Source organism: Leptopilina heterotoma, unplaced genomic scaffold (genome assembly GCF_015476425.1).
Source record: "Leptopilina heterotoma isolate Lh14 unplaced genomic scaffold, ASM1547642v1 Lhet_299, whole genome shotgun sequence".
Taxonomy (NCBI): Eukaryota; Metazoa; Arthropoda; class Insecta; order Hymenoptera; family Figitidae; genus Leptopilina; species Leptopilina heterotoma.
In genome coordinates, this window is record NW_025111002.1 from 413,982 (window position 1) to 437,499 (window position 23,518).

At 25.9% G+C, this 23,518-nt stretch overlaps 2 protein-coding genes across 7 annotated transcripts; both read left to right on the forward strand.

Annotated features, from left to right (window-relative positions):
• On the forward strand, positions 1 to 13,773 carry LOC122504475 (kinesin-like protein Klp10A). Of its 3 annotated transcripts, XM_043615600.1 has the most exons (13): positions 1 to 530; positions 1,745 to 1,839; positions 1,979 to 2,086; positions 2,959 to 3,069; positions 4,344 to 4,374; positions 4,672 to 5,092; positions 5,937 to 6,510; positions 6,922 to 7,171; positions 7,252 to 7,406; positions 7,492 to 7,710; positions 8,289 to 8,463; positions 11,127 to 11,222; positions 12,052 to 13,773. In XM_043615600.1, the coding sequence occupies exons 1-13, from the start codon at positions 473 to 475 to the stop codon at positions 12,201 to 12,203; spliced, it is 2,445 nt and encodes an 814-aa protein (XP_043471535.1). In that variant the 5' UTR covers positions 1 to 472; the 3' UTR covers positions 12,204 to 13,773. The 3 variants fall into 3 exon arrangements, with proteins under 3 accessions (XP_043471535.1, XP_043471537.1, XP_043471536.1); XM_043615602.1 differs by lacking the exon at positions 2,959 to 3,069 and having other exon boundaries at positions 4 to 530; XM_043615601.1 differs by lacking the exon at positions 11,127 to 11,222 and having other exon boundaries at positions 5 to 530.
• On the forward strand, positions 9,334 to 10,871 carry LOC122504477 (uncharacterized transmembrane protein DDB_G0284909-like). 4 transcript variants are annotated; one of them, XM_043615605.1, is made up of 3 exons: positions 9,334 to 9,369; positions 9,771 to 10,287; positions 10,419 to 10,871. In XM_043615605.1, exons 2-3 carry the CDS (start codon positions 10,234 to 10,236, stop codon positions 10,824 to 10,826), a joined length of 462 nt encoding a protein of 153 aa, XP_043471540.1. In that variant the 5' UTR covers positions 9,334 to 9,369; positions 9,771 to 10,233; the 3' UTR covers positions 10,827 to 10,871. The 4 variants fall into 4 exon arrangements, with proteins under 4 accessions (XP_043471540.1, XP_043471539.1, XP_043471538.1 ...); XM_043615604.1 differs by having other exon boundaries at positions 9,349 to 9,369; positions 9,731 to 10,287; XM_043615603.1 differs by lacking the exon at positions 9,334 to 9,369 and having other exon boundaries at positions 9,493 to 10,287.
• Positions 13,774 to 23,518: the final 9,745 nt, after the last annotated feature.

Genomic DNA, 23,518 nt, shown 5'->3' on the forward strand with positions numbered 1-23,518 from the left:
CACATGTCTAAATATTGAGAAAAGACCTTTACGCAACAAAAAAAAAAAAATTAGGATTGGTAAATCATACCTCAATTTGTTTCATGTTAATGTCATGCATTTGAATTTGATCGTTTTAAGGAGTTGTGTTTGTCACACCATTCCCAAGTTTTTTTTGAGTTTTTAATTAGGGATCCAAGTGATTATGCTTTTTATCAAGTTCTAGCTGTTGAATTGTATAGAGAAGAAGCCGCGACAAAACTATTTTTGAATGTGAATGGCAAAAACTTAACCGTCAAAAGCAACTGCTCTAGTGGAGCTACAAGTTTATAATCACGCAAAAAGTTTTGTTGTCAGTGTTATACAATTGATAGAAGTGTAATTATTTATTTCATAAAACAAGTTTTGGTGCGCGCGAATACTCTTATTGTCTGAATTAACCAAACTTTTTCTGGGAATTATATGGTACATTGTGCTTGATACAACAAAAATCATGGAAGGAGTTTGTAACATTGAAACTGGGACCAGTATAAATATAAAACGAACTGATGGTAAGTATATAATATTCTAATGCTTGAAAATGGTTCTTTTTCACAAATTTTTTTTTCATTGGAAATTTTACTGATTTATGCGCAATTTTATATAAAAAAAATTCATTTCTGAAAAAATACGCCATTTATGTTATTTAAAGAGAATAATTTTTTCTAAATGGCGATTTGGAAAATATACGTGGGCTAAGTACTCCATTATTGTACGCTTGCTTTTAACCGGTTTTTTCTCCTATTTGACGCACCTTGAATGAATAAACTTGCCATATTTGGAACGTATCACATTTTATTATTTATTTGGTTTTGTCAGTAAAGAGAATTTAAAGTTTGTTATAATCCTCAAGGATTAAAACTGCAGGTTATTTTAAAAAGAATAATCTGTTTTTATTTTTTTTTCTCTAGTGAGAGTAGTATTAATTTAAATGATGTACTATTTTTAAATACTTTAATTTATTAAAGTAGTTTTTTTTGCTCATAAAATAAACTTGGTAAATGATAATAGAAGCTTAAATATCAATCTTTTTTTATAATTTTAAGCTATAACAACAATATTTAGAAAATTTAGCAATTTTTTTTTATTATTATTATTAATCCCTTATTATCTGTCCCAAAAGATTCACAAGTCACAATATTAGCACTAGATAATAATAAAAGTACAGAGCGGTGGAACAATATTGCTTTTAAAGATTTCACTAAAATAAAAAAAGGCACACAGTTTAATAGAAAAGAAAAGTAGTGAGTGATTCAACCGCGCGCGCGTTATTTGTCCTTAAAACTTATTAAGTGATACAATTATATATAGAATATAATTCCTTAAAAGTATACTTTGGATTGAAAAAGAAACATCAATATAAAGTAATAATACATTCTGTAAATATTTTTTATAAATAGTAATCAATGAGAGCTTGAAAAACTAGCATAAATATAAATTATTTCTTATATTTTCGGAAGTTTATTACTTGAATTTTATTTCTAAACCATATTTGCATAAAAATCAAAAGTGAAAATATTATGAAAACTGAAATATGCCCTTGAAAAAAAAAAAAAAAAAAAAGTAGCCCAACTATCAGAGTTACCTATACTGATCACGCGAACGATCTGACCGTATATGGAATCCAATATACGCATATATTATGTGTTTTTACACTTTCATTAAATTGTTATACTATTGAAAATTAACAAAAATACCATAAACATTTATTTATTAATCTTTTTAGGACGTATTCATTCTGCTATAGTTTCTGGTGTTAATTGGGACATGAGGAGTGTCACTGTCGAATGGTTTGAAAGGGGTGAAACAAAGGGGAAAGAGGTAATAATTAACAAAATTATTATTTAAAATTTTATTCATTAAATTATGTACATTAATTTTTAAAAAACATGGAAAAAGTTTGTAAAATGTATTTTTTTGTTTTTTTGAATTATTTTCAAAGATTAAATAATTATTACAGGTGGAGATTGACACGATTCTTGCTCTCAATCCAGATTTGAATGCGAAACATATGGGTCCTCCTACAGCTCAGGTCAATGACTATATGTTGGCAACATCACGAGCAAGGGTAAGAAATTTCATATATACTTAAAACAATTATTTACTATTAAATAATTTTGACTAAATTCCTTGTGTTTAATGAAATAATAACCACCACGAGTTTTGGTGAAATTATTTCTTAATTGTCAACTCGAGTGTGTGGGTATGTGTTTGTGTGTGTGTGTCTTGATTTGTGTAGGTGCACATTTCAATTTCATTAAAGATTATTATTTAATAAAAATTTTCACAATGGCAAAATTATATTAGAAAAAAAATTTATTTAATTTTTTAACTAATTATGCATTTTTTTAGACAATAAAAGAAAATCATGCATACATTTAGTTTATCGATAATTATTGATAATTTATGTGAAAAAACTAGAAATTTATTTACTGGTTGTCTTGACTACGCTTCTAACCTCTTTTAAATATAGCAGAGAATGTGTACATTTAAATTATTTGGATTTAACAATATGTTTCAATATTTGTTTCTTTTTGAGGTATATTAACGTGTTGTTTATTCTTTCAAATGTCTTTTTTCCTATTATTATGTCACGCACTCAAGTCCTCGAATGTTTGAAATAAATGAACAACAAGAGAATGAATTTTGCACTAGACAATATATATATATATATACACACTATTTTCGCACAAAACAAAATATTCTTTAATTAAAGTTATCAATTCGCACCAATCACAAAAAAAAGAAACCTTATCAATATTATTTGTATATATTTAAAAATATATTTCATTTTATTAACCATATATTCTCTGCATGGACGCTGCTTTTATTACCAATGTGACGAATCGAAATGGCCATTTGACAATCACCGCAATATACATTATTTTTTTTGCTTTTCAACTAATATTCAAATAAATAAATAAATAAATAAATAAAAAGGACTCGTCTGATGAAGACGAAGATGGTCTCGATGATTTGGAATTGAATCAAGAGGAAAGAAATGGACTGACTTCTGCAACGCTTCCTGTACGAGTTACTTCTCGAATTTCGGTAACGCGCGTATATTAAATATTTATTTTGGTCCATGATTATATATATTTAAGATTTGCATATATTCGCAGAGAACATCTTGAAGGAAAAATATTTAAAAATTTTTTCATTTAGTTGAATTCTCTGCGAATATAAACTGATAATAATAATAATAATAATAATAATATTTGAAGCAATAAGAAAAAATTTTTGTTATTACATTTTTTATTTAAAATTAAACACAAAGTACCTAATAAAAGAGTAAATGCTGGTCACTCTTTTTTAATTTAAAAAAATTTATTTTAATTTATTCAAATTCATTAATTTTGACAAAAAAGTAATCATATATTTAAAATATATTGCTGATCAAAAAGAAATAAAAATTTTTGTTAATTAAGATTATCAAGTATCATCATGAGAAAAAAACATTTCTATTTACAAAAAATTTTATTTTTTAATTTGAGTTGCAGAGAGTTACAAGATTCATTTCTTTCACGATAATAGATATAGTGTTTAATGCAAAAATGATGTGATTTTTCAAATAAAAGCATTCTCTTAATTAAAAAAAAAAAAAAACTTTATTATACTTGATATGATGAAAGAAACGCAGCATCAATTTTTTTGCGGTTTTTTTAAATTGGCCAAAAGTGCAGTGTTTTACTTCTGCGGCTTAAAGCAATATAGAACAATATTTAAATGAAATAAATAAAACCAAGATTATTAGACTACGAGGTGATATGGGGGGTTTTTGCGAGCAAATAAAAAAGCGTCCATCACGTCCACAAAAATTGTGTCCTTTATGTGTCAATAATTATTTGACAGTTGTGTGTTTGCAAAAGTAAAATACATCAAATTATTAGATCAAACCTTTCATTGATGTTGCGTGTGTGAACCGGGTGGGAATTTCTAGACAAATAACCATACTTTTTTATGGCTGTAAAACTCTATAAACATTTACAAAACAAGTCCCTTTTTGTTCTTAACCTCTTTTTACGGATAACTTTTTTTCAGAGTAAAAAACTAATTTTATAATCAACTTGTTAAATAAAACAGTAATGATGGAAGAGTTTTTTTTTACAAAATAATTTCTTTTCTTCCAAAAAAACGATTGAATTTATTTTTAAATAAATTTTTAATAATTATTCCCTTCCTTTAAAACATAATAGTATGTTCTTTCTATTCATTTAATAAAAATGTTTATGTAAAATGTTGGAATTTTTCAATTTAAATGTTTTTAGTGATTTTCATTTTCTAAAATCATTTTATATATATATTAATGTTTATTATGTTTTCAGCATTCTACAAGGGCCAGCATTTCTGTGAAAGGTATGACACATTTTTCTATTCCTTTTTGTTTTTTATCAACACTTTTGGGAAAATACAAAACAGACAACAATGTGGGGTCATTTATTATTATCAAAGCAATTATGAGGTTCAGAATTAAACTTGCTTAAAAAAAAGTTGAATCTCTAAAATTTTTTGAGACATGGAATAAATAATCAATTATTTTATAATCAGCTTTGTAATTAAAAAAAAAAAAATTAATAAATCGAAACGTAAATTGAAATGTTAATTAAATATAATAATATAATAGTAAATAACAATTTTCATTTTTTCCTGCAGCTGGAATAAATAGAAACAATCAGAGACAACAGCCCAGTCGTCCAACGAATATAATGCCTCATAATGGTGAAACGATATCTAATCTAACTGGACGTCGAGAAATGATGGAGAACATACCTCCAACACCTACAACAAATCCAACATTTAACGTTTCTAATGCAGCATCCAAACAGCAGAAAAAAAATCAACAGCAAGTCCAACAACAACAACAACAACAGCAACAACAGCAGCAGCAGCAACAACAACAACAAGTTTTAGAAAATGGCAGAAATAGAAGGTCAAATGTCGTTAAAGAGGTTGAGCGACTCAAGAAAAATAGAGAAGAGAGAAGACAGCGTCAAGCCGAACTCAAGGAAGAAAAAGAAGCCCTCATGAATTTAGATGCAGGCAATCCTAATTGGGAGTTTTTAGCTATGATTAGGTTTGTTATTTTAACATATTCGTGAATTGTGTTTTGTCAAAAAAAAAAAAAAAAAAAAAAAAAAACTGTGCAACATTAAAAAGAGAAGATTGTGTTTTACTCTTGTCTCGGATAGTGCGCAACTTGATTCGATTTTTGTAATGTAAAAATCAACTACAGTTGAAGAATAGTTTCCCCTTAAAGAGTCTTTTTTTAAAGAAAAAGGTTTTTTGCGCATAAAACAGACTTTTGCTAAAAAGAGATATTATTAATTATTTACAAGAAATTTAAGAAAATTTGTTTTAAATACTTTTTTAAAAAATTTATTATCGAGTTTGATTTTTATGAATTTTGCCAATAAGAGAAATGTCGCGCGCAGGTCAGGGAAAATGGTCAGAGAATTTAAGAAATTTCATTTAAAATAGTAAAAAAAAAAAAAAATATTAAATTAATGTATCAAAAATTTAGATTTTTCGTATCCTTTGAAATGAAAAGCTGAAAACTATAACTAAGTCCTTGAATCTTGATATTTTTCGAATAGATTTATTTCAAAAAAAAAAAAATTGTAGGAAATAATTAAACTTTAGAAATTATTATTGAAAAATGTTGCAATATTTATAGAGTAAAAAAGTAGTCGAGTTTTTTTTTTTTAAAGAAATCTATTTGAAAAATATCAAGATTCAAAAAAGAGAATTGAATTTCACCAAAAAAAAAAAAAAAAACTTGAAATTGGAAAAAAAAATACTTTTATGTCTCTCTCTCTCTCTCTCTCTCTCTCTCTCTCTCTCTCTTTCTCTCTCTTAAAGTGTGTTGTTGTTTTATTGAATTGAAAAATTAAAGTGTGTCTATTGAATTTTTGTTTCAGAGAATATCAAAACAGTGTAGATTTTAGACCATTGCGAGAGACAGATACTGTTGATGATCACCAAATTACTGTGTGTGTGAGAAAAAGACCATTAAATAAGAAGGAACAAAATCGCAAAGAAGTGGACGTGATAACTGTTCCCAGTAAAGATCAAATAGTAGTGCACGAACCTAAAGCAAAGGTTGATTTAACTAAATACCTTGAAAATCAACTCTTCAGATTTGACTATGCTTTCGATGAAACCTGTACAAATGAAGTTGTTTACAAATATACAGCTAAACCTCTAGTGCAAACAATTTTCGAGGGTGGAATGGCAACATGTTTTGCATACGGACAAACTGGAAGTGGAAAAACACACACAATGGGAGGTGATTTTAATGGAAAAACTCAAGATTGCAAAAAAGGAATTTATGCCATGGTTACCAAGGACGTTTTCAAGTATCTAAAGTCGCCTAAATATCGGCCTCTAAATTTAGTGATATCGGCGAGTTTCTTTGAAATATACTCTGGAAAAGTTTTCGATCTTTTGGCAGATAAGGAAAAGTTACGAGTTCTCGAAGATGGAAAACAGCAGGTAAAAAACAATAAATGTTGCAAACAATCACACAACTAGTTTATAATGAATAATAGTATTGTTAAATTAATATACAATTTTCATGGTACACTGAGAAAACTGCGGATAGTCAAACAGTTGGAGGAGGGTTTTAGATTTTGAGTGTTAAGCCTGATTTTCTGTGGATAGTTGACAACTATTTTCCCCCATGCGAGTTAGTCGCAAATTAATCATTGGAGTGTCTATATTATTTATCCCTCCGAGATTGTTACGAAAAACTTTTCCTCAAATATAGTCTGTTTGTCCCTCGAAGATAGTTGTTTGTTGAATACTCCATAGTTTTCTCCGTGTATAGTTAAAAATTACCAATTACAACTAGAGCTTATTATTTTGTTGTGTTTTATTAATCAACACATGATTAAAATTTTCAAGGTACAAATTGTTGGTTTAACTGAGAAAGTAGTAGAAACTTGTGATGAAGTTTTAAAACTTATTCAGCATGGAAATAATGCCAGGACAAGTGGACAAACTAGCGCTAATTCAAATTCTTCAAGATCACATGCAGTTTTTCAAATAATAGCTCGAACTCCTGGAATGCATAAAATTCATGGCAAATTTTCTCTTATTGATTTAGCTGGAAATGAAAGAGGAGCTGATACATCATCTGCAAATAGACAAACGAGTAAAATTCTCATTTGCATATAATAATAATAATAATCATAATCATAATCATAATAATAAATAATACAATTTTTTTTTTAGGAATGGAAGGTGCTGAAATAAACAAATCTCTTTTAGCTTTAAAAGAGTGTATACGTGCTTTAGGACGCAAGGGTACCCATTTACCTTTCCGGGCAAGCAAATTGACTCAAGTTCTTAGAGATAGTTTCATTGGTGAAAAATCTAAAACCTGCATGGTTTGTTTTTATTTAAATAAAAAAAAAAAAATTAATAAAATGCATTCTCTTAATGTGTAAACTACAAAATTAATATTATTTACAGATTGCTATGATTAGTCCGGGTATGAGTTCATGCGAACATTCATTAAATACATTGCGATATGCAGATAGGGTAAAAGAATTGGCAGCTAACGATCCTACGGAAACAAAAAATTCTCCTTCAGATGATGATCAGCAGCAGATTGAAGTTAAATTAGAAGAGGATCAGACAAATAACAGCGTCTTATCTGATAGTGACTTGGCTCAATTACGATCTCTTAATGTAAGTATAATCGTTATAATAATAAAAAAGTGCGATTCCAAGTGGAGAATTTAGTTTTTTCAGAGTAAGTTTTATCTGCAATTGCAATAAAACTTGAGAATTTTAATCTACACCTGAAACGTAATATTTTCCACAAAATATTAGGGGCTGTCCATAAATTACGTAAGACATTTTTTTGGGTAAATTTGACCACCCCCCCTCGTAAGATCATACATTACATACATTAGCGCCATTTTTCCTATTGTGCATAAGATTTTGCAGACCCACCCCTCCCCCTAAATGTCTTACGTAATTTATGAACGGTTCCTTACGTCAAAATATTCAGTAATAATTTTATATGCTGCGAATTTCCGGTTTCAGACATTTCAAAAACTACCTATTGAATATTTTGACGCAATATTTTGTGGAAAATATTTCTTTATTATGTGTAGATTAAAATTCCCAAGTTTTATTGCAATTGCAGATAAAACTTACTCGCTCTGAAAAAACCAACTTTTCACTTGGAATCGCACAAAAGTATTAAAAATATTTTAAAAGTATACATTCAGACTCAATATTTAAAAAAAATTTCTTCTTAGGAGGGCGAAATCTCACAAGATCTTTATACATTTCATGAAGCAGTATCGGCATTGCAATTACTTGAGGAAGAAGTTTTGGATACACACAAAACTGTTATTGACAGTAGTAATACTTTCATAAACGATGCTCACTCTGTCTTTTCTGTAACACATGAAGTCGATTACGACCAAGAAGGTAAGTGGTGTAGTTTTACACACAATATTTTTCTTATTACAATGACCTTAATTATTTCCATTATAACAATAATAAATATTATTATTGTGAAACTATTTTTACAAGACTTTTAAACGAATTTAAGCAGGTGTTGGATTCTTTTTTTTTTTTTTTTATAAAAACTTTATTTTATAAGAATCAAAACATATGTTTCGACAGCATAATTATACTGTGCAATCTTTTTACACTTTTGGCACTAAATTAATGAATAAACAACCATGTACATATTAAATAGAGACACAACATTTTATGAGGAAAATATTGTCGTTATTTTTATTTATTGTTAAAAGTTAAACACCAAATAATGAAAAGGGTGCTGTCGAAACATATATGTTTTGATTCTTATAAAATAAAGTTTTTTGAAAAAAGAATCTTTAACAATAATTATTATTATTATTGGCTTGTACAGAAAAAACCTTTTTTAATTATTCATTAAGGAGTTCGTTCATAAAGTACGTTACGCTATTTTGCATTATCCCCCCCTCTCCTTCCTACGTCACAAATGTTACATGCTTTGGCGCCATTTAAACATCACGCTAAAATAATATCACACCTCCCCCCCCCCCTCCCATCTTTCTAAGGCGTGACGTGTAGTTTATAAACGACTCTTTATATTAGAAAAACTTCAACTTTTGCCAATTTCTGCGAATTTGCTAAATAATCAAAAAAACAATATGTAAGAAATACCCAGAAAATTCTACAAGTTTAAATTTTATTATGAAAGATGTAAACTGTGTGTTTTAAATAATACTATAAATGTCAATAAAATAATTAAAAGAATAGAAAAATGTGCTTGAAATTGAATGAAAACATAAAAATGTTACAACTTTAAAATCATGTAAAATTCAAAAACCTAATATTAAGGAGGTATTTAATTACTTTATACAAAGTTTATTATTTTTATAATTATTATTATTTGTATTATTTTTAGTGATATTGTTGTTATCGTTATTATTGACTTTAATTTAAAATTTTAAAACTTGCAAAAAATCTTGAAAATTGTTTTACCTCGATTATTTTTAATATTTTTTAATATTTTAAAATACGTTATAATTGCGGTGGTCACACCTTTTGTAATATTTGTCGAGTCCATTAATCAATCACAAACTTGTCAATTTTTTTAAAAATAGAAATCATTTTCAATTAATTTACTGTAAAAATTTTATGTACATGCATAACAAAAATTATAATTTAAAAACGTGAAATTCGCTTTACTGTAAATTATTAGTTGGTTCAATTCATCAATCACAGTGCATCGCATTTCACAGCAGACGCAACAACAACAACAACAGTTTTCAGTTTGAGAAAAAGTTGCCATATGAAGAGATATAATAAAATGCATAGTTTACCTCCAATAAACAACAACAACAACAACAACAATAATGAAGAAAAATTCGAAAACTCTACTTTTTTTCATTGCAAATTAAAGAAAAACACAAGAGGATTAATGACAATGATTTTGCTCATTTTGCAAAAGTTTCCACCAACAATACTGAGAATAAAGTTAAAATACAGTCTGCCAATAACAGCAGCAGCAGCAGCAGTAGGACAGATGTATTAAAAAGAAAATACAAAACATGTACGACAATTTCAAATAGTAATGATCGCAGTGGTGGTGGTGGTGGTGGTGGTGGTGGTGGTGATGGTGATGGTGATGAAAATCATTCAAGAGATACAAGAATTTCTCTTTATAATGATAAAAATATTAAAGACGAAAATAAAGCAATTAAAATGTCAAAATATTCTAATGGATGCAGAGCTAAAAGAAAAAACATCATTCATTTGGTAAATAATACCAACAATTTATCCTTTAGTCATCGAGGAAATTTTCATTATATCAGTTAAATTTTTTTTTGTTTTTTATGTTTATAATTTACAAAATCTTGATGTAAATTTAATATATCATTTTTCCTTAGAGTGGAGTTTCCTCGGAGCATAAAAATTTTAAAAAATTGTCTCCATCTTTTTTAAAAATGAATCAACATGTACAAAGCAATGCAATTTTATTAAGTAATGTGACGCTGATGTCAGATTTTATAATTAACAACAACAACAACAACAACAACAGTAGTAGTAAAATGAAACAAATTGATCAATACGAAGATGATGAAGAAGAAGAAGAAGAAGAAGAAGAAGAAGAAGGAGCAGAAGAAAATAATGGTGAAAAAACTGCAATGGGAAAAAGACACATAATGAAAAATAATAAAAAAAAGGACTACCTCATAATGGCTATAATGCAAAATGTTATATTATTCCTTTTATTACCAACTTTTTACATTATTATATTTATTTCTCTTAAAAAATCATTTGATAAGACAATTTAAAATACAAACAATATATCGCAGAGTATATTATAATTAACTAAACTAACACCTTTCATCGTTTTTTTTTTGAAACCATTTAAATAATTATTTTAATAAAAAATTGTAACTTGCACTGTTATAATTGAAAAAAAAGATTAATTTCAAAAAATACAAAATCAAAAAGAGTAAAATTGTACTCTTGTGTTGCGATTATAAACGCAGTTGATTGAAATGATCAAAGTAATGAATTTTTATGATAATTCAAATAATAATGATGCATAATAAATTAAATATATAATTAGAACAAAAACAAAATTACAGAAATGAGACGGAAAAGAACAAAATTCGATTCACCCTACTTGAGGAGGAGGTTCTCTTTACGTAAGCGCCTCATTGAGAGAAAGCAATTTTCAGATGGTACGAATACACATGTATAAATTAGTAATATGCTACAGTCATATGAAATTTTAATTTCAAATTATGTTATATTAATACTTGATTACACAGTTTATAATATACATCTGTATCATATACTAATAAAGAATATCATTTGACACTTGTTCATTTTATTGGTTAATATGCCCCGCTTTAATAAAAGAAACGTCGTACATTATTTCATATGATTACTTGGGTGCTTACTGCTTTTCACTTTCTCAATGTCGCAGACAAAAAGAACAGTAATAATTGACTTGATAAAAATAATGTCGGAAATACAATTTTTGGAATTTCTTTATTGCTTTATAACAATAACATTCCACAAGACAATAGAGAGTTGTACATAATAATCTATTTATTTTTTTCTGTAAAATGTATCATTTCTACAATTTTCATTGTGTGTTGATTCAATAACTATTTACAGAAAATGCAAAATTTTATTCCTTACACGCTTATTATATCTTTATATTATTATTGCTTCAAATGTCTCTAATGCATAATAAATCAGCTTCATATATTATTAACAATTTAAGTAAAAAAAAATCTTAATCTTCAAAAAAAGTATTAATACATTATTATTTTAAAGAAAAAAAAAAAAAAAAAAAATGACTGGAAAACTTGAATAAATATACTCAACGTTAATATATTTATTTTTTATCCGTAATATTCATCAACAGTTTATTCATTTTAAATTCGTCGCAAGCTTATTTTTTGGGATACTAAAAAATATAATGACTTTTTAATAAGAAAAACACCATTTTCCATAAAACAATATATTATAACGATAAAATAAAAATGCTTTTTGTTACAGCTTATGCAGAAAAATGGGAGCAGCTTTTAATTCGACAAAGGGACAAACTAAATGATGCTTTGGAGCAAGTTTGTAAATTTCGCAGTCAACTTTTGCAGGAAGAGCAAATTAGTCAGAAAATGACACGTACGCGCAATACACGCTACAATTAAAAAATTATTTCTCATCATTAGATTGCGTGTGCATTATTACTAACAACAAAACGAAATAAGAATTACACTTTTTGAAACGAATTAAAAAACCCTATTTTCCCTCTTTGATGTATAAACATTTTTACATACATACATATATTCATACATAATATAATGCTCAACAATTTTGGTCAACTTGAATAAGAAAAGAAAAGAAAAAAAAAAAACTAATGTCAAAAACAAGAGCAGTTTTCTGAGAATCTCGACATTACAATTTGCGAATACTAACGAAAGAAGAAATCATTTTGATTCTTATAGAATCGTCTCACATATAATGTGTTTAGAAATGAGCAGTATTTTTTAAAAAAAAAAAAGTATTTCTTGTTTAAAAAATTGTGCTATTTCTAAACACTAACTCAATAATAATAGCGTAACAAAAACCCCCTTTTCGTCGACCATTGCTCTCTTTCTCCATCCATTATAGACTGCACACACATAAAAAAGTGTTTTTTATCTGTTTGAGAAAAAATTAATTAATTTAGCATACTAATGATAAAATAAAAATGTTGAGAAAATACATACATGTCAACGATCTCTGATGATAAAAAAAATTAAGTTGTCTTTAAAGTTAAAAAATAGTCTTGTAAATTTTTAATAAAAAATAATATATTTGAGGTATAAAAAAAAAAAAAAAAAAAAAAAAAATGACCATTAATTTGAAATATTCTTATAAAATATCACTATTATAGTGAACACAGAAATATAAACGACTGTATGTATGCATTATGTATGTATATAATATTGTGTGCATTAGATTATAAAGAAGAAACAAAAATTATTCAAAATTGTATTTAAAACTAAATAGAAAAATGTTTTGTTGGAAATAATGATGGTGACTCTCGTGCGCAACAGTAGATCGGTACACGTAAATATATATATATATATCTCGCTATTCGTATTAAACCAAATAACGACTGATTAAAAAAAAAAAAAAAAAAACAAAAAGAAATTCTATTAAGAAGATGTGCCACGATGAAAATGACTCCATTTAGCACTATATAGTATTCAAAACGATAACAAAGTCAACTTTTTATATAGAGTAAAAGAAAATACGTTTTAAATTATACACATATATAAATATATACAAAGTTGTACTTTTTTTTTAAACAATTTTTACCTATGAGTTTTTAATTTAAAAAAATATAATTTAAAATGGTAATATCATCTTGGCAGATGTCCTTAATATTACTTGATTATCATGCGTCTCATATATTAAAAGAAATGTAAGCATGTGATTTAATAAAATAATATAAAAATGTGTCCATACGGAACACAAAGAAAGTGCCCCATGTCGGCGACAAATTACGGCCGCTTTTCTATAATATTGTTTGACATGCAGAAAATAATGAAAACATTCTCCCGCTGTTGAGAAATGATTATATAAAAGTGTATTTTTTTTATTTGTTTATTAATATAAAAATTAAATTACAGTCCTAGATGTATTCTATTTAATTGTTACGGACAAACCATTTGTAAAAAAATTCAACAATTATAATTCTTTGAAAATAAATAATCCGCTTTTATCTTTTCATTTGTGTTGATGCACTTTTTTTTATTCATTAAATTGGATTCTTTTCATGTTTAACAATTTTTCAAAAAAAAGTTTAAATTTGTTGGCAATGCATCACAGTTGCAATTTTTAAAAAAAATTTCAGGTTTTTTTTTAAAATACATTTTTTTAAAAATAAATAAGGAAATAAATTTTCATAATTTTATAATTTGACAACGGTAACGACCATTATTCAACTAAAATCCGCAACTAAGAGTTTTAAAAGATTAGGATTAGGAAATGGAAAATGTATACCAGTTGAGCGTATTTTATATTATAATAATTATTACACATGTTTGTTCACAAATTAAAAAATTCTTTCTAAAAAAAAAATCCCAAATTTGTTTTAGAAATTTTCATTTGAACTGACAATTTTATTAGATTTTTATAATAAAATAAAGGGGAAAAAATCCATTTTCTAGTGTGGTTTTAAAAATGAATCAACATGTACAAAGCAATGCAATTTTATTAAGTAATGTGACGCTGATGTCAGATTTTATAATTAACAACAACAACAACAACAACAACAGTAGTAGTAAAATGAAACAAATTGATCAATACGAAGATGATGAAGAAGAAGAAGAAGAAGAAGAAGAAGAAGAAGGAGCAGAAGAAAATAATGGTGAAAAAACTGCAATGGGAAAAAGACACATAATGAAAAATAATAAAAAAAAGGACTACCTCATAATGGCTATAATGCAAAATGTTATATTATTCCTTTTATTACCAACTTTTTACATTATTATATTTATTTCTCTTAAAAAATCATTTGATAAGACAATTTAAAATACAAACAATATATCGCAGAGTATATTATAATTAACTAAACTAACACCTTTCATCGTTTTTTTTTTGAAACCATTTAAATAATTATTTTAATAAAAAATTGTAACTTGCACTGTTATAATTGAAAAAAAAGATTAATTTCAAAAAATACAAAATCAAAAAGAGTAAAATTGTACTCTTGTGTTGCGATTATAAACGCAGTTGATTGAAATGATCAAAGTAATGAATTTTTATGATAATTCAAATAATAATGATGCATAATAAATTAAATATATAATTAGAACAAAAACAAAATTACAGAAATGAGACGGAAAAGAACAAAATTCGATTCACCCTACTTGAGGAGGAGGTTCTCTTTACGTAAGCGCCTCATTGAGAGAAAGCAATTTTCAGATGGTACGAATACACATGTATAAATTAGTAATATGCTACAGTCATATGAAATTTTAATTTCAAATTATGTTATATTAATACTTGATTACACAGTTTATAATATACATCTGTATCATATACTAATAAAGAATATCATTTGACACTTGTTCATTTTATTGGTTAATATGCCCCGCTTTAATAAAAGAAACGTCGTACATTATTTCATATGATTACTTGGGTGCTTACTGCTTTTCACTTTCTCAATGTCGCAGACAAAAAGAACAGTAATAATTGACTTGATAAAAATAATGTCGGAAATACAATTTTTGGAATTTCTTTATTGCTTTATAACAATAACATTCCACAAGACAATAGAGAGTTGTACATAATAATCTATTTATTTTTTTCTGTAAAATGTATCATTTCTACAATTTTCATTGTGTGTTGATTCAATAACTATTTACAGAAAATGCAAAATTTTATTCCTTACACGCTTATTATATCTTTATATTATTATTGCTTCAAATGTCTCTAATGCATAATAAATCAGCTTCATATATTATTAACAATTTAAGTAAAAAAAAATCTTAATCTTCAAAAAAAGTATTAATACATTATTATTTTAAAGAAAAAAAAAAAAAAAAAAAAATGACTGGAAAACTTGAATAAATATACTCAACGTTAATATATTTATTTTTTATCCGTAATATTCATCAACAGTTTATTCATTTTAAATTCGTCGCAAGCTTATTTTTTGGGATACTAAAAAATATAATGACTTTTTAATAAGAAAAACACCATTTTCCATAAAACAATATATTATAACGATAAAATAAAAATGCTTTTTGTTACAGCTTATGCAGAAAAATGGGAGCAGCTTTTAATTCGACAAAGGGACAAACTAAATGATGCTTTGGAGCAAGTTTGTAAATTTCGCAGTCAACTTTTGCAGGAAGAGCAAATTAGTCAGAAAATGACACGTACGCGCAATACACGCTACAATTAAAAAATTATTTCTCATCATTAGATTGCGTGTGCATTATTACTAACAACAAAACGAAATAAGAATTACACTTTTTGAAACGAATTAAAAAACCCTATTTTCCCTCTTTGATGTATAAACATTTTTACATACATACATATATTCATACATAATATAATGCTCAACAATTTTGGTCAACTTGAATAAGAAAAGAAAAGAAAAAAAAAAAACTAATGTCAAAAACAAGAGCAGTTTTCTGAGAATCTCGACATTACAATTTGCGAATACTAACGAAAGAAGAAATCATTTTGATTCTTATAGAATCGTCTCACATATAATGTGTTTAGAAATGAGCAGTATTTTTTAAAAAAAAAAAAGTATTTCTTGTTTAAAAAATTGTGCTATTTCTAAACACTAACTCAATAATAATAGCGTAACAAAAACCCCCTTTTCGTCGACCATTGCTCTCTTTCTCCATCCATTATAGACTGCACACACATAAAAAAGTGTTTTTTATCTGTTTGAGAAAAAATTAATTAATTTAGCATACTAATGATAAAATAAAAATGTTGAGAAAATACATACATGTCAACGATCTCTGATGATAAAAAAAATTAAGTTGTCTTTAAAGTTAAAAAATAGTCTTGTAAATTTTTAATAAAAAATAATATATTTGAGGTATAAAAAAAAAAAAAAAAAAAAAAAAATGACCATTAATTTGAAATATTCTTATAAAATATCACTATTATAGTGAACACAGAAATATAAACGACTGTATGTATGCATTATGTATGTATATAATATTGTGTGCATTAGATTATAAAGAAGAAACAAAAATTATTCAAAATTGTATTTAAAACTAAATAGAAAAATGTTTTGTTGGAAATAATGATGGTGACTCTCGTGCGCAACAGTAGATCGGTACACGTAAATATATATATATATATCTCGCTATTCGTATTAAACCAAATAACGACTGATTAAAAAAAAAAAAAAAAAAAACAAAAAGAAATTCTATTAAGAAGATGTGCCACGATGAAAATGACTCCATTTAGCACTATATAGTATTCAAAACGATAACAAAGTCAACTTTTTATATAGAGTAAAAGAAAATACGTTTTAAATTATACACATATATAAATATATACAAAGTTGTACTTTTTTTTTAAACAATTTTTACCTATGAGTTTTTAATTTAAAAAAATATAATTTAAAATGGTAATATCATCTTGGCAGATGTCCTTAATATTACTTGATTATCATGCGTCTCATATATTAAAAGAAATGTAAGCATGTGATTTAATAAAATAATATAAAAATGTGTCCATACGGAACACAAAGAAAGTGCCCCATGTCGGCGACAAATTACGGCCGCTTTTCTATAATATTGTTTGACATGCAGAAAATAATGAAAACATTCTCCCGCTGTTGAGAAATGATTATATAAAAGTGTATTTTTTTTATTTGTTTATTAATATAAAAATTAAATTACAGTCCTAGATGTATTCTATTTAATTGTTACGGACAAACCATTTGTAAAAAAATTCAACAATTATAATTCTTTGAAAATAAATAATCCGCTTTTATCTTTTCATTTGTGTTGATGCACTTTTTTTTATTCATTAAATTGGATTCTTTTCATGTTTAACAATTTTTCAAAAAAAAGTTTAAATTTGTTGGCAATGCATCACAGTTGCAATTTTTAAAAAAAATTTCAGGTTTTTTTTTAAAATACATTTTTTTAAAAATAAATAAGGAAATAAATTTTCATAATTTTATAATTTGACAACGGTAACGACCATTATTCAACTAAAATCCGCAACTAAGAGTTTTAAAAGATTAGGATTAGGAAATGGAAAATGTATACCAGTTGAGCGTATTTTATATTATAATAATTATTACACATGTTTGTTCACAAATTAAAAAATTCTTTCTAAAAAAAAAATCCCAAATTTGTTTTAGAAATTTTCATTTGAACTGACAATTTTATTAGATTTTTATAATAAAATAAAGGGGAAAAAATCCATTTTCTAGTGTGGTTTTAAAAATGTTGCTGAAAAATTATATTTTGTATAAAGTTTTTTTTCAAGAAAAAGTTTTATTAAAATTGGAAATTTCGTGTACAAAATTATTAGTTTCCTTTAGAATAAAAAAAGAAGAGCCAAAACTTTTGCATGACTAACATTAATCTAATCACCGCACTTCTTGATTCTGTTTTGAGAATGTTTTAGTTTTGTTTGTTTCTTTAAAAGGAAATAATTTGTACAATTCAAAATTACAATTTTTAATTAAAATCCAAGTCTTTTTTAGAAATAAAACAAAAAATTTTTGATCAATCACATTTTTTTTTATAAAACGTCAAGTTTCTTTTACAAAAAAGGAAAAAAATGTATATTAATTAATTTTCTCATAACATGCCCATTAATCTTTAATATTTATTAAAAAATCAAAATTTAATGCTTAATATCTATAAATGTTATACCGGAAAATATTTATGAAAATGAACTTTACTCTCTAAATATATGAATCAGCTATAGTATGCGCCACTATTCCAATTAGAGACGCCTGTTTATCCCCGTTTATGCAAATGCTCTAATAGTCATTTGATCTAATTTAAAGGTTATAAATATTCAAATGATCTAAAGAACATTGAATATAATGTGATTTTATATAAAAGTCTAATTAATAAAATGGGTTTATTCTATAATTTATTTTTAAGCCAATAATCAAAATATCCAATTCGCATTTTCTATAATCATAAGCAATTATAAAATTTTTTCACGCAAACTTTCAACTGATAAAATAGTTGTATAAGCCAAAGTTTATTTTTTATAATTTTATAATAACCTAATTTTAAAGTGTTATAATTTTTAATTTGTATAAATTGTAATTTAACAAATGTCTGTCAAATCTAAATGTAGTAAAATATAATTTATTTAAATAAAATATCTTTTTTAAAAAATGCTAACAACCTCGAATCGTCAATTGATCAAATATTCAAAACATCTAATCGTCATTTCGTCCAATGCTCGAAACGTCGAATCGAGAAAAAGTTGAAAAATTTGCTTGATGTAAGTTAACATTTATTTAAACCAAGCAAATTTTTCCAATTTTTGTCGATTCGACGTTTCGAGCATTGGACGAAATGACGATTAGATGTTTTGAATATTTGATCAATTGACGATTCGATGTTTTAAGCATTCGACCATTTGACGATTCGATGTTTTTAGCATTGGACGAAATGACGATTAGATGTTTTGAATATTTGATCAATTGACGATTCGAGGTTGTTAGCATTTTTTAAAAAAGATATTTTATTTAAATAAATTATATTTTACTACATTTAGATTTGACAGACATTTGTTAAATTACAATTTATACAAATTAAAAATTATAACACTTTAAAATTAGGTTATTATAAAATTATAAAAAATAAACTTTGGCTTATACAACTATTTTATCAGTTGAAAGTTTGCGTGAAAAAATTTTATAATTGCTTATGATTATAGAAAATGCAAATTGGATATTTTGATTATTGGCTTAAAAATAAATTATAGAATAAACTCATTTTATTAATTAGACTTTTATATAAAATCACATTATATTCAATGTTCTTTAGATCATTTGAATATTTATAACCTTTAAATTAGATCAAATGACTATTAGAGCATTTGCATAAACGGGGATAAACAGGCGTCTCTCCAATTAGCGTAAATGCGCTGTTTGAAAATAGTAGCATACTTATCGCTCAGATTCATTTGAAATTTCACTGATTCATTGGTCCGCCTTGGGTCCGCCTCTCTCTTCAAACCGTACATGAATTCATCCCCACTTCTTCCACTCCTTCCATACCACTCGTACTCGGCAACAGACCCGCGGTAAGAGAGAGAGAGAGAGTTTACAGGTTCAGTCTTGTTTTAGTCGCGCTTCTGAGCGGTCGCGTAAACGTGTTCTAGAAATATTCTCATAAAAAGAATAACACGAAAGTGTCGTTTTTTAAGTGAATAAAATTTTTTTTAACAATTAGATTAGTGTACTGTTGCATTACCGCGGTTATATTTAATCTTCAAGTGCCTTTTTTGCTAGTGTGAATTGCAATTATGTGTATAAGTGACTGGATATTTGATTAAGTTTTCGAAATAATATTTTTATCAATTTAAAAAATTTTTGTTATAAATCTATAATGCTTTAATTTTACGAGAGTGCTAGATTGGGAAGTGCGTGATCTTTATATTTTTTAATTCGAAACGAATTATATAAGGATACGATGTTCGTCTTTTATGAGATGTTCATTTTTTTCATGACTTACTTTAGTGTCGTTTTTTGCAATGTGTTTTAGTAGCTAATTAATATTTTAATGAAAGTTTAAATTTATAAAATAACTGTTTTCTCATTTTTTTACCGAAGTGTGTGTTTCAATAGTTTTAAAACTAGGTGATATTTCAGTAACTTTTTTTTCTTGATTTTATATTTAGGTAAATAATTTTTTTTGTAATAACAAGAGTGTATTTTTCTCAAAAACAGTTTGTGAGTTGTAGTGATTTTTTACCTAGTAGTAATGATTATATTTATTCTGATTCATATTATTATACTACAAACACCACTTTGGAATGGAAATAGGTTACGTAGGCTGAGACTCAACACTGTAAGTTAAAAAAATTTTCTTATATTGATATTTTAATTTTTCATTCAACTGCAATAATTGTACTGCCAGTTGATAATTTTGTTAATAAAACACTATAATCAAGACGTATATAACAGTCATCCTAGATGGTACCTTTTTTCAATGCAAATTGTACAAACAAATATATTTTTATAGGTTTTAAACGTTTTTTATTCAAAATTAATATTTATTCTTTCAGAAAATTTAAATAATATAATAAAAAAGAAATTCGAATTTTTGATAATTTTAGATTTTTTACCAAAGAGTCGAGACTATTTAATAAGTAAAGTATTTTCCAAGAGCACAAAAATAATGAAGCTAAATCCCATAAATGAGAGGAAAAAATGTTTAATTTTAAGAAATTCGGATTTTTGAATGTTTGATAATTTTCGATAATTTTAGATTTTTCACCAAAGAGTCGAGGCTATTTAATAAGTAAAGTATTTTCCAAGAGCACAAAAATAATAAAGCTAAATCCCATAAAAGAGAGGAAAAAATGTTAAATTTAAAGAAATTCGAATTTTTGATAATTTTCGATAATTTTAGATTTTTTACCAAAGAGTCGAGACTATTTAATAAGTAAAGTATTTTCCAAGAGCACAAAAATAATGAAGCTAAATCCCATAAATGAGAGGATAAAATGTTTAATTTTAAGAAATTCGGATTTTTGAATGTTTGATAATTTTCGATAATTTTAGATTTTTTACCAAAGAGTCGAGACTATTTAATAAGTAAAGTATTTTCCAAGAGCACAAAAATAATGAAGCTAAATCCGATAAAAGAGAGAAAAAAATTTTGAATTTTAAGAAATTCGGATTTTTGAATTTTTGATAATTTTCGATAATTTGCGATTTTTTACCAACAGGTCAAGACTATTAAATAAATAAAGTATTTTCCAAGAGCACAAAAACAATGAAGCCAAATTCCATAAAAGAGAGGAAAAAATGTTGAATTTTAAGAAATTCGGATTTTTGAATTTTTGATAATTTTCGATAATTTTAGATTTTTTACCAAAGCGTCGAGACTATTTAATAAGTAAAGTATTTCCTAAGAGCACAAAAATAATGAAGCTAAATCCCATAAAAGAGAGGAAAAAATGTTGAATTTTAAGAAATTCGAATTTTTGAATTTTTTAAAATTTTCGATAATTTTAGATTTTTTACCAAAGCGTCGAGACTATTCAATACGTAAAGTATTTTCCAAGAGCAGAAAAATAATGAAGCTAAATCCCATAAAAGAGAGAAAAAAAATTTGAATTTTAAGAAATTCGGATTTTTGAATTTTTGATAATTTTCGATAATTTTAAATTTTTTACCAAAGCGTCGAGACTATTTAATAAGTAAAGTATTTTCCAAGAGCACAAAAATAATGAAGCTAAATCCCATAAAAGAGAGGAAAAAATGTTGAATTTTAAGACATTCCGCTTTTTCAATTTTTCATAATTTCCGTTAATTTTAGATTTTTCACCAAAAAGTGGATACTACTTAATAAGTGAAGTATTTTCCAAAAGCACAAAAATAATGAAGCTAAATCCCATAAAAGAGAGAAAAAAAAGTTGAATTTTAAGAAATTCGGATTTTTGAATGTTTGATAATTTTCGATAATTTTAGATTTTTCACCAAAGAGTCGAGGCTATTTAATAAGTAAAGTATTTTCTAAGTGCACAAAAATAATAAAGCTATATCCCATAAAAGAGAGGAAAAAATGTGGAATTTTAAGAAATTCGGATTTTATAATTTTTGATAATTTTCGATAATTTTAGATTTTTTACCAACAGGTCGAGACTATTAAATAAGTAAAGTATTTTCCAAGAGCACAAAAATAATAAAGATAAATCCCATAAAAGAGAGGAAAAAATGTTGAATTTTAAGAAATTCGGATTTTTGAATTTTTGATAATTTTCGATAATTTTAGATTTTTTACCAAAGAGTCGAGACTATTAAATAAGTAAAGTATTTTCCAAGAGCACAAAAATAATGAAGCTAAATCCCATAAAAGAGAGGACAAAATGTTGAATTGTAAGAAATTCGGATTTTGGAGTTTTTGATAATTTTAGATAATTTTAGAATTTTCACCAAAGAGTCGAGGCTATTTAATAAGTAAAGTATTTTCCAAGAGCACAAAAATAATGAAGCTAAATCGCATAAAAGAGAGGAAAAAATGTTGAATTTTAAGAAATTCGGATTTTTGAATTTTTGATAATTTTCGATAATTTTAGATTTTTTACCAAAGAGTCGAGACTATTTAATAAGTAAAGTATTTTTTAAGAGCACACAAATAATGAAGCTAAATCCCATAAAAGAGAGGAAAAAATGTTAAATTTAAAGAAATTCGAATTTTTGATAATTTTCGATAATATTAGATTTTTTACCAAAGAGTCAAGACTATTTAATAAGTAAAGTATTTTCCAAGAGCACAAAAATAATGAAGCTAAATCCCATAAAAGAGAGGAAAAAATGTTGAATTTTAAGAAATTCGGATTTTTGAATTTTTGATAATTTTCGATAATTTTAGATTTTTTACCAAAGATTCGAGACTATTTAATAAGTAAAGTATTTTCCAAGAGCACAAAAATAATGAAGCTAAATCCCATAAAAGAGAGAAAAAAATGTTGAATTTTAAGAAATTCGGATTTTTGATAATTTTAGATAATTTTAGATTTTTTACCAACAGGTCGAGACTATTTAATAAGTAAAGTATTTTCCAAAAGCACGAAAATAATGAAGCTAAATCCGATAAAAGAGAGAAAAAAAAGTTGAATTTTAAGAAATTGGGATTTTTGAATTTTTGATAATTTTCGATAATTTTAGATTTTTTACCAAAGCTTCGAGACTATTTAATAAGTAAAGTATTTTCCAAGAGCACACAAATAATGAAGCTAAATCCCATAAAAGAGAGAAAAAAATGTTGAATTTTAAGAAATT

Excerpts from the sequence above, each read along its gene's own strand:
- LOC122504475 (XM_043615600.1), top strand. The coding sequence starts at position 473 with ATGGAAGGAGTTTGTAACATTGAAACTGGGACCAGTATAAATATAAAA. Across the intron at positions 531-1,744 it reads AAATATAAAACGAACTGATG|GACGTATTCATTCTGCTATA; the intron begins GTAAGTATATAA and ends TAATCTTTTTAG. Across the intron at positions 7,407-7,491 it reads AAAAATCTAAAACCTGCATG|ATTGCTATGATTAGTCCGGG; the intron begins GTTTGTTTTTAT and ends TATTATTTACAG.
- LOC122504477 (XM_043615605.1), top strand. The coding sequence starts at position 10,234 with ATGTCAAAATATTCTAATGGATGCAGAGCTAAAAGAAAAAACATCATT. Across the intron at positions 10,288-10,418 it reads GAAAAAACATCATTCATTTG|AGTGGAGTTTCCTCGGAGCA; the intron begins GTAAATAATACC and ends ATTTTTCCTTAG.